Below are 10,638 nucleotides of genomic sequence, written 5' to 3' on the forward strand. Positions count from 1 at the left end.
CAGGTGAGAGATGATGGCTTGAACCAGGATGGAAGTAACAAAGGTGGAGAAAAGTGAGTAGATTCAGGATATATTTTGCATGCAGAGCTCACAGAACTTGCTGGTGAATTAGATACAGGGCAAGAATCCATGAGAAAATGGAAAGGAAAAAGATGTTCCCTAGGTTTTCAGCCTGAACAAGTAGTTGTCATGTCCCAGGATGGGACACAAGGAGAGAAACGGATTGGTGGGGGAAGAATTCAAGCCATTTATTTTAGCCACACTAGCTTCACATGGCCATTAGACATCCAAGTGGAGATGTCAAACAGGCTGTTGGATAAATGAGTCTGGAGCTTTGGATATAAATTTAGGACTCACTGACATTTACATAGTATTTAAGCCCTGGGACTGGATGACATCACTGGACAGAGAAAGTGAAAAGAGAAGAGAGACAAGGACTGAGCCCTAGCCAGCGCTAACATTTAGAGGTCGAGCCGAAGACTGAGAAGGGAAAGCCAGTGAGGTTGAAGGGAAACTAAGAGAGGGTGGTGTTCTAAAAGTGCAGTCAGAATAAAACATGATTGGGACACCTGGGTGGCTCAGTGGGTTAAGCGTCTGCCTTCAGCTAATGTCATGATCCCCGGGCCTTGGGATCGAGTTCCCGCATCAGACTCTAAGGAGCCTGCTTCTCCCTCTGCCAGCCGCTCCACTTGATTGTGCTCTCTCTCTCCATCTCTCTCTCTCTCTCTCTGACAAATAAATAAAATATTTAAAAAATAAAAATAAAATAAAACATGATTGAGAAGGATGGAGTAGGACCGAGTGAGAGTGGGGATAGGGGAAACTACTTTTGATAGAGAGGTTAGGGAAGGCCTTTCAGAGGAGTTGACATTGGATCTCTGTGAAATTTTAACAACAAAAAAAGTGAGTCATTATGAAAAGCCAGGGGAAAACATTCCAGACAGAGGGAATAGTAAGTGCCAAGGCCCAGTGGCAGGTTAAGATCCTCTAGTTCTAGGAACATGGATCATGTCCAGTGTGACTGGGCCATAGAGTGTGAGGAGAGGAAATCAGAAAGCAACCTAGTGGACGGGTCATATAGGGCCTTGTAAGTCACAATGAGGAGTTTGGATATTCTGAGTGCTAGAAAAGCTGAGTAATGCGACTCGATCTACTTATGTTAAAGATCATTTGAGTAGGAGAATGCACTGTAACAGGGCCAGAGTGCCATGGGGGATCAAGCCTTTGGGACAATCCAAGGACGGTTCGAGATCTTTACCCCCACCCCTAGCCCCACCTAGATCCCCTGCGCTCTGCATCGTCCACCACTGGCGAAATGGAGTTGGGGATGCAGAGCCTTAGGTGACTCAGAATCTCAGAAACTGTCTGGCATGACCATGGGTATCCATGGAGTTGGGTGAAAGGGATGCAGAAGCCCGTTCCCAGAACCCCGGGAATCAGACGGCCGGTCACCCTCCGCTGCCCTCTCCAACACTCCACCTGGGACCCAGCTGGGCGCAACTCCTGTGGCGCGGCAGCAGGAGGGTTAAACCGTGCGCGGCCCACCGCGGGAGGGGGAGAGGCGGAGACCTTGCGCTGGGAGCTGCCGCGCCGAGCCCAGCCGAGCCGAGCGCCTCCCGAGCCGAGCCGAGCCGAGCCGAGCCGAGCATCTCCCGCCGCCGCCGCCGCCGCCGCCGCCGCCGCCGCCGCCCCGCGCCCCGGGCGCCCACCCCCCACCCTCTCCAGCGCCCCCGCTGCCGGCCAAACCCCCCGACCATGCCCCGTGCCCCACACGCCCCAGCGACCGCCCAGCCCCGCGCAGCCCCGAGCGCCCGCAGCTGTCGCGCCGCCGCGCCAGGCATGCAGGTGAGTGAGAGGGACCCCCCACGCCCCCGCCCGCGGGAGCCCGGCCCTGCCCTTCCCGACTCCGCGCCCTCGGCCCCCCGCCCCTACCGGCAGGGTCCCTCGCCCGGGCTCGAGCCTCCGGCCCCTAGGCGCGCCTTGCTCGCGGTGCTCTCCATCCCTCCGCGGGTCCCGACTCCATCCTGCCCTCCTGGCGCAGCGGTCACCGTCCTCGCGGCTGCCTCTATCCCGCCTTCGCTTCAGCCCTCGGCTCCGTGCATCCTCCTGCCTTGGGTTCCCTTTCTGCTCTCGGCGCTGCCTCCCTCGCAGTCCTTCGCTGCTCTCCTGGTCCTCGCTTTCCCCCCAACTCGCGCCGCTTTCCAGCCTGTCCGGGGAGCGCGGGCCCGTGGGAGGGGTGGGCCCGGGGCAGCGCTGGGGACCAGAGCCGTTCCCCCACCCTAAAGCTCCCGCCCCACCCCCAGCTCATCTCTTGCGCACAACAGGTCGGTGAGAAGCGAGGAGAGGGTGGGGGTGGCGCGCCAGGCTGGGCACTGCGGGCTTCCTGGAGGGGGTGGCTAAAGGGGATGCGGGGCTCGGGGACTGGAGTTGACGTTGGTTTTGGGGCGGGGGGATGCACAAGGCAGAGAGGCGAGTGAGTCCTGGAGTCAGCTGGCCACAGATGTCCCCGTGAGCCCTTCTCCGCTTCACTGGTTCGCTCTAACCTCCTTCCTCCCTCCCTCGCTCCCTCCCTCCAGCTTCCTTCTCTTCGCGTCCCTCTCTCCCTTCAGCCCACCAGGCTCCCATCCCTGTATCTTTCCAGAGCTCCATATCCCTTTACATTTGAAGAAACACTTAGCAACTCCTCCATTTTTCCTGCTCCGTTTTCAGTCCCTCGTCCCTACCTCTTCTCATTTTGTCCTCAGTGTGATGTTCTCTCCTTTTTCATTTCCTTTCTCTGCATCCCTGGTCTTTTCCACCCCTTTTCTCTCTTCCCCTTCCACTCTCTTCACTTCCCGTCCTGCCTAGACCTTTCTGTCCTGTCCTCCTGCCCTTTCCCCTTCTTCCCTTGATCCTGAGAACCCTTCGCCCTCCCTGCTTCCCTCTCTCACTTGTACTCTTAGCTTATTCTCCCTTCAGCATCCTCCAAGCTTCCAATCTTCACACCCACACCCTTCCCAGTCCTTCCCAGTCCATCCTTTCAGGCTGACTCCTCGCCCTCCTCCCATGCTCTGGGCCCACTTCTTCACCTTCCTCCTCTCCTCACTCCTAACTAACCCTTCCTCTCTCAGCCTCTTACCCTACACCCTTCTTCCCACTGCCCACTTCCGCTTGCCCTTCCCCAGACTTTCCCATCATATTCTGTTATTCTCTGAGAGCACTTGGTGTGCAGGTTTAGACCCAGAATCCAGAGGACCCAGGTGTCATATCCTCATTCACTCTGGGGAACCTGGCCCCCTTGGAGCCACCCGTCCCCAGCTCTGAGAACATGTCCTTCCTCTTTCAAAACCCAACTATCCAGCTTCTCCCAGGAGAGCTACATTTGAGGGGTGGCCTCTCCCCAGCTCCGCCTCCCTTCAGAGATCACCTATGGATTTGGGTGATTTAACACTGAGCAAAAATTATACTCTGTAGTTTCTCTCCCACCTACCTCTGTCTTTCTCTGCTTCTTTCTTTCCATCCTTCCATCCATTATTTCCCTTCTCCTGAAGATGTAGATTCCCCGGGGGCCCATCGGAAGAGAAACGCTTGGGACTCCAAGCAGGCTAGGCAGGCTGGAGTGCTCCCCTTTTGCGCTCACCACACACACACACACACACACACACACTCACACACTCACTCGGATTGACTTCCCCTTCCCTCCCCCACTGTCAGACTCCCTCCCTAGCGGTAGGTGCTCAAGGAATCACAAGGTTCTTGGCTCTAAATTAAGCTCCAACAAGAGCTTGGAGCTGTGGGCAGAGGAAGTGAGAAGGAAGGAAGCCAGAGAAGTAAGAGTAGACCCCGAGGTGGGGAAGTTGCAAGGATCTCTGGGTATTAGCAGCTAGGGGCTGGGGGCTAGACAGGAACCACTCTGGGAGATCCATGCCCCCGCTCAGAAGGATGCTAAGTGGCAGCTGGCAGCCTAGGGGGATAGATCCAGGTAGGACTGGTGGCTGAAGGAGCTGGGGAAATGCTAAGAGCAGGGTTGGGATGTGACGACCTCTTCTCTCCCCCCAGTAAAGGCTGAAAATCTGGGTCACAGCTGAGGAAGAGCTCGGACATGAAGTCCAAGATGTGGTAAGTTTGGTACAGCAGAGGGAGCCTGGAGGCCACTTCTCCTGGGGTCTGGGCCCCTTCCCTCCTAGGTCCGCCCTGGGCCTTCCTTCTTGAGGGCCAGACCCTAGGAAGGGAGGAAATGGGGCCAGTCTTCCCAAGGCCCACTTGCTTTTCCAGAGAAAGCTGGAGGAAGACAGCTGGGATCTCTGGTATAAGCCGGTGCTCCGCATACAGAAGCCCAAGATGGGCTTGTGTCTCACCCCCTTTCTCTCCCTTCTTGCAGGCCTGCGCTGCTGCTGTCCCACCTCCTCCCTCTTTGGCCACTGCTGTTGCTGCCCCTCCCACCTCCTGCTCAAGGTTCCTCCTCTTCCCCTCGAACCCCACCAGCCCCAGCCCGGCCCCCCTGTGCCCGGGGAGGCCCCTCTGCCCCACGCCATGTGTGCGTGTGGGAGCGGGCACCCCCACCAAGCCGATCCCCTCGGGTCCCAAGATCGCGTCGGCAGGTCCTGCCAGGCACGGCACCCCCTGCCACCCCATCTGGCTTTGAGGAGGGCCCACCCTCATCCCAGTACCCCTGGGCCATTGTATGGGGCCCTACAGTGTCTCGAGAGGATGGGGGGGACCCCAACTCGGCCAATCCTGGATTTCTGCCCCTGGACTATGGTTTTGCAGCCCCCCATGGGCTGGCAACCCCACACCCCAACTCAGACTCCATGCGGGGTGATGGAGATGGGCTCATCCTTGGAGAAGCACCTGCCACCCTGCGGCCATTCCTTTTTGGGACCCACGGGGAAGGTGAGTGCAAGTGGGAGAGGGTGGTGGGAGGCTCGAAGGGCAGTAACAGAGATCTCGTCTGTTAGCTCCTCCCACAAATGTGTCAGGCACTGTGCAGGCACAGGGGCAGAGATGAAATGTGCTCTGAGCCCTGGAGGAACTCAGGTCCACCAGCGAAGACAGATGTGTAAACACTCAGGGACAAGTCAATGAAACAAATGCTCTAACAGAGCACACACAGAATGTCTTTAGGAAAAGAAGGAAGGGAGAGATTACCTTTGCCTGGGGATCAGGACAGCTTCTAAGAATTGACATTGGAGCTGGACCTTGAAAATGGAGTGGGAGTATTCCATGCAGAAGAATACCGGGAATGAAAGGAACCTTCAGGGTGACATTTCTGCTCAAGGAATGCCAAGCTAGGGATAGTGGTTTGGGGGTGGGGCTGGTGCAGAGATGGACATTTCCACCCCCTAGTTTCCATGCAGAGAGGGGTTGGTTCTCTCTGACCTTGGAGCTTCCTCCTCACCACATGTATACAGAAGATTTGGGAATGTGGAGGAAAAGGACTAAAAACTTCTGGGAAAGCTGATGCTAAGAATGAAGGTGGGGGAGGGGAGCAGTTCAGGAAAGCAGAAAGAGTTGGGTACTGTGGATTCGAATGGCCACACACTGCAAGATTATTGAACCCACAGCCTAATCCCACACCCACCCCCTCTTGGCTCCTACCACCTCTGGCCTCCCTAAAACTTTCTACCCACCCCAATCAGGTGTGGACCCCCAGCTCTATGTCACAATTACCATCTCCATCATTATTGTTCTCGTGGCCACTGGCATCATCTTCAAGTTCTGGTAAGCTGCGGGGAGGAGGGTGCTGCCGGATGGGGCAGGAGGGCAGGAGCAAGGGCAGCATTTTTGCTGGAGGTGGGCTAGGAAGTGGTAGATTTAAGCAAGAAAACCCTTGGGGAAAGTTGGTAAGGATTTGGGTGGGGCAGACTGTGAGAAATCGGACAAATTCCTTTTCCCAGGGAAATACAAGGATAATGGAAGAGGCAGGGGAATTATTTATGTGCACTGAGGACCTGGACATTTCCTCCAAGACGGAGAAAACTGACCCATTCTGCAGAGGCCCTTCTTGGGGCTGTCTGTGGAGGAGGAATTAAGTCTGGAGGTTTCTTTGCATGCATTTAATAGTGGGTCACTCAGTCCTTCACACTTTACTGCGAGAATCATTAGACTCAGGTGTCCAGGTCATTAGCTGATTTTGAACTAGAACTAAATCTTCCAGGTGCCTGCTGAGGAGAGAAATGGCTCTTCTGGGTATGCATGGGGGAGGGGCAATCTTGAGGGACTCTGTATTGGTGGGGAGAAGGTACTGATTCCGCAGGTCTGGACCAGGCCCAGAGGATGGTTTCCATCCCTGAGCCCCCTAGGGGGGTAGGGAAAGTAGCTTTATGGACTCTCAGTCTCAGATATTTGATATAGGGAACTGTTAAGAGGCCAATTTCTCTCCTGTAGGATGTTGGGGTGTCTGAGGGAGGCTGGGCGTGGCCAGCACTGCAGGCCCGGGATGGGGGCTTCTTAAATGTGTGAGAGAACCTCTTTCCTTCCCGTGTACCAGCTGGGACCGAAGCCAGAAGCGGCGCAGGCCCTCTGGGCAGCAAGGTGCCCTGAGGCAGGAAGAGAGCCAGCAGCCGCTGACAGACCTGTCCCCAGCTGGGGTCACTGTGCTGGGGGCCTTCGGGGACTCGCCTAGCCCCACCCCTGACCATGAGGAGCCCCGAGGGGGACCCCGGCCTGGGATGCCCCAGCCCAAGGGGGCTCCAGCCTTCCAGTTGAACCGGTGAGGGCAGGGGCAAAAGGCTGGGAGGGTTGGGAGGTAAGGCAACTTTGGTCCGGAGCCTTGGTTGGGGGTGTTCCCTCCAGGGTGGGTGGGGAGGAAGTAGACCTACCCCCCCGCACAGCCCCTGGCCCTCCCTAGGACTGGACCAGGTCCTTTCTAGGGTACCCTTCCTTCTCCCGCTCTCTGTGGATCTCTGTCCTGTTCTCACACTGTCATTTAACTCAACTCTGCCCCCTTATCCTTGAATCCCTTTCTTTGCCTTGGACTTCCCTTCGATTCTGGCCTACCCAGTGGTTCCTGACTATGCCCTTTCCCTCTTCCTCTCAGGATTCCCCTGGTGAATCTGTGATGCCCCCCAATGTTGGGGTGCCGCCAAGCAGGAGGCCAAGGGGCCGGCACAGCCCCCATCCCACTGAGGGTGGGGCAGCTTTGGGAGCAGGGGGCCATAGGGGCTCCTGGCTGCTGCCCTTGCACACCACCCTGGAACCCTCACTGGCCCCATAGGCGATCCTACCTGCTCACCCTCCTTTAGGTGGGGGGGGCCTCACATATTTGTGGCTTCTGGTCCCCCAGCCCTCCCTTGCACACTCACATGAAAGCCTTGCACACTCACCTCCACCCTCCCGGGCCATCGCACATACTTGCACTCTTGTACAGCCAGTCTTCTGCACCCTCTCTCCACTCAGCCCACCCCTGCTGACCCCTCCCATTCTCCGTTTGTTTCACACTCTTCACTCTCTCTTCCTCCCACATTCTAGGCTCAGCTCAGTCACTCAGTGGTCAATGGGCAACTCTCCAGTTACCTCTCACTCGCATTTCCTGGCCCCATGTTGTGGTGTTGTGTGTTGTGCTCACGCTGTCCCTCATGAACACCTATTGATCTCGTTTCTGTGGCCCCTGCATGCTGCCCCAGAGGTGGGTGGGAGGTGAGCTGGGGGCTTCTCATGCTCCCATCTGTCATGGCTTCATTTCATTCCATGTCATTTGTTTCATTGTCTCCCCCATCCCACTCCAAGGGCGTGCTCATTACCCTGAGGGCTCCCCCATGGGAATGGGGGTAGTGAGGCCCCAAACGTCTCCCCTCTGAACTGCTAAATTCTGTTGTCTGGGAGATGGGTTTTGGGGAGTCACCTGCTGCACTACACGAGAAAGGGGCTCCCATTTGCCCTTCCCTTCTTCCTAAGTCCCTTTTGTCTTGTCTGTCCTGGCTGTCTGTGTGTGGGTCACTCTCTGGAATTCAGAGCCCCTGAGCCAGTCCTCCACTTCCCAGCCTCTCTGAGGGCCTCCCTAACCCCACCTGGGCTGCCAGGGACTGGAGCCAGCTGGTTCAAGGCCATGGGGAGCTCTGCCTCCCAATCTATCCCTCCCCTTCCTGGGCTCCTTCACACTTCTCCCTCCCTGCCCTCCTTGGTTTTTCCATTTCTCCTTCCTTTTGCCTGTCCCCCCCTTCCCCTCATATTTGTCCCTATGTCTCACCATTTTTTCCACCTTCCTCCCTTCTTCCTCTCTTACCTGGCTCCTATGCTGTGATATATATTTTTGTATTATCTCTTTCTTCTTGTGGTGATAATCTTGAATTCTTGTGGGATGTAAGTTTCAAAATTTTCAAATAAAGCCTTTGCAAGATACCAAAGTCCCCTGGTTCTGCTTATGAACCCTGAAGAGAGGAGAGGGATAAGGCAAGGGCACCCAAGAAAGGAGGAAAAGAAGGATGGGGGCTGGAGGGAACTCCTTAAGACTCAGTGTGACCTGGCCTGCTCTGACCTGGAGTTAGGGTTCCTAGGCTTTTTCTTGTTGGGGGGGGTAGGAGCAGAGGGAGAGGGAGAAAGAGAATTTTAAGCAGGCTCCCAGCCTGCAGGGAGCCCAACATGAGGCTTGATCTCAGGACCCTGAGATCATGACCTGAGCCGAAATCAAGAGTCAGGCACTTAACCGACTGAGGCACAAGCGCACCTCAGGCTTTAACTTGGGAGAGAATGAAAGGGAGAAACTGAATGGAGCAGCCAGAGCAAGAAAACCTAAAAGAGTGGCTTGCTTCTTACTTGCCAGTGAAGGTCCAGAAAGACCATAAGAAAGGAGACAGAGAAAAGGGATAGGCAATGAAGCAAGCAAGAAAAGGAGGAGAGAGCTGCTAAGACAGATGGAGAGTAAGGAGTAAAAGGGGGAGAGAAAAACAAGAAAGAGGCTGCCCTGCTTGGTTTATTTTCAGCCTTGCTCCCTAACTTGCCCCCATCTACAGCTGCCCCCCAAAAGCTGGGCAGCATTAGAACCCCTGTAGTTAACTCTCACTAGCTTTCCCCACTCTGCTCTCTCTGAGAGAGAGGTGCTGCTAGGGTGCGGGGGTGGAATCAAGGGGTATGTTTGGAGGAGGGAACAGAGGCTGCCCAGCTGGGATCAGTCACCTCTGAGCCCCCCATTCTGGGTTTGGCTCTAGCAACAGCCCTGCAAAAGCCCACACATCAGCCTCTCAGCTGTTGCTAGGCTCTGTTGCCATGGTAACCACCCAGGTCCCATTTCTCCCCCACCCCCATCTGTGCCCCACTTGCTCCCTGGAAATGGGGAGCTCCGGGGAGGAGAGGAGACTGTAGTGAGCAAGTCTGGGCTGCCCCGGATTCTGATTGCCTCTATGTATTTATCTATGCAGTTAGCATCAGGAGGGTATAGGTTGGGTAGGTGTGTGTTTTAGGTGTTGGGGAGCTTTACTGTCCACTTAAGGAAGAGTGGCTGAATCCATAGAGCCCACAATGGGGAGTTGGGGAGAAGGGAGCCTATTTCTCAGGACCAAAGCAGTATGTACCTTTAGGGCCTCAGACGCCGTAAGAAAAAGAGTGCTACAGAGGAAAAAGGCATAGCAGGGGCAAGGAGTGATGAGCCAACTAAAAGCAGAGGTGCAAAGCCAACAAGCTGCTGAGGAGGGCTCAGAGTCAATCCAGTGGGGCCTTCAGAGATCCCAGTAGCAGCTGGTGGAGAGAGAAGGGTGGATGGAACCTGAGGGTGCAGGAAGTGTGGAGGACATGGGTCAGGGGCTGTGAGGTAGGGATCGCAAGTGGATGGGAGAAAAAGCCTCACTAACCTTTCTCTCCCCCCCCCCCCCAGGAATCTAGTCTTTGTAAGGTTGGGGTGGGGGGAAGAGCACTGGCTTAAAATGGGAAGGAGCTCAAGTGCCTGTAGAGCATGCTGGGGCTCTATCACCCTCTGCAATTGTAGTTCTTCTGAGGGACAGTGTGACCCCGAGGCTCATCCATATGCAAAAGGCACGCATGAAGGCCCCTAATGAAGAGGGAATTAATTATTGCCTGATTAGCCTGCTGTTTCTCTAAATTTAAATAAATTAAAATACACCAGCAAGACACTGGGAACTCCTCACCTGTTCCTTCTCCCTAAATGTCCTTCTTCCCCATGGAAAGTCAGATGGCAGGGAGAGACAGAGGAGAAAGGAGACATCCTCGTCTTCCCATCTGTCTTAAAGGAAATGTCCCAAACTAGATCACATGTCAGGATAACCATGAAGAGTTGGGAGGCCCTGGGGAACAGATCCTAACCTTTATCTCTCATGAAACTGAAACAGACTATGGGGCCTTAGAAGGTCCTTGAAGGTTGCAAGTGGTTGAGCAGAGAGTCACTGGTTAGTGACAGACCAAGAACACAAACAAAGGCCATACTACCCTTTTGGTTCTTGGAGGCCACACATCACAAGCACCACTGGGACCAGCATCTCTCATCACTATGCTTTCTTTGCCTCCTAAGCTGTGCATCAAATGACTCAGCCAGTCTTCTCTTAAGCATTTTTCTGGAATGCTTACCATTATGGCTCAGACCAAACCAGGAAATGGGGAAGCCCCCAGGAGGAGGGATCTCCCAGGCAGAGCTCAGGGTGTGGAAGTGATTCAAGATGGAAACAGTGTGCCAGCTGGAAAACCCCAGGCTAAAATTAACAGCCCTCCTCC

The 10,638-nt window shown here is 55.3% G+C and overlaps 1 protein-coding gene across 2 annotated transcripts; it reads left to right on the forward strand.

Annotated features, from left to right (window-relative positions):
* The first annotated feature begins 1,779 nt into the window (after positions 1-1,779).
* PIANP (PILR alpha associated neural protein) lies at positions 1,780-8,324 on the forward strand. 2 transcript variants are annotated; one of them, XM_032874736.1, is made up of 6 exons: positions 1,780-1,845; positions 4,039-4,098; positions 4,361-4,872; positions 5,619-5,700; positions 6,470-6,691; positions 7,019-8,324. In XM_032874736.1, exons 2-6 carry the CDS (start codon positions 4,082-4,084, stop codon positions 7,038-7,040), a joined length of 855 nt encoding a protein of 284 aa, XP_032730627.1. In that variant the 5' UTR covers positions 1,780-1,845; positions 4,039-4,081; the 3' UTR covers positions 7,041-8,324. The 2 variants fall into 2 exon arrangements, with proteins under 2 accessions (XP_032730627.1, XP_032730628.1); XM_032874737.1 differs by lacking the exon at positions 1,780-1,845 and adding an exon at positions 2,306-2,324.
* Positions 8,325-10,638: the final 2,314 nt, after the last annotated feature.

This window comes from Lontra canadensis, unplaced genomic scaffold, assembly GCF_010015895.1.
Source record: "Lontra canadensis isolate GAN:19392208 unplaced genomic scaffold, GSC_riverotter_1.0 scaffold53, whole genome shotgun sequence".
Lineage (NCBI taxonomy): Eukaryota > Metazoa > Chordata > Mammalia > Carnivora > Mustelidae > Lontra > Lontra canadensis.

What these genes read in the sequence shown, in the direction of transcription:
- PIANP (XM_032874736.1), top strand. An exon ending in TTTTGGGACCCACGGGGAAG is followed by an intron (nt 4,873 to 5,618) that starts GTGAGTGCAAGT and finishes CACCCCAATCAG; the next exon opens with GTGTGGACCCCCAGCTCTAT. An exon ending in GGCATCATCTTCAAGTTCTG is followed by an intron (nt 5,701 to 6,469) that starts GTAAGCTGCGGG and finishes CCCGTGTACCAG; the next exon opens with CTGGGACCGAAGCCAGAAGC.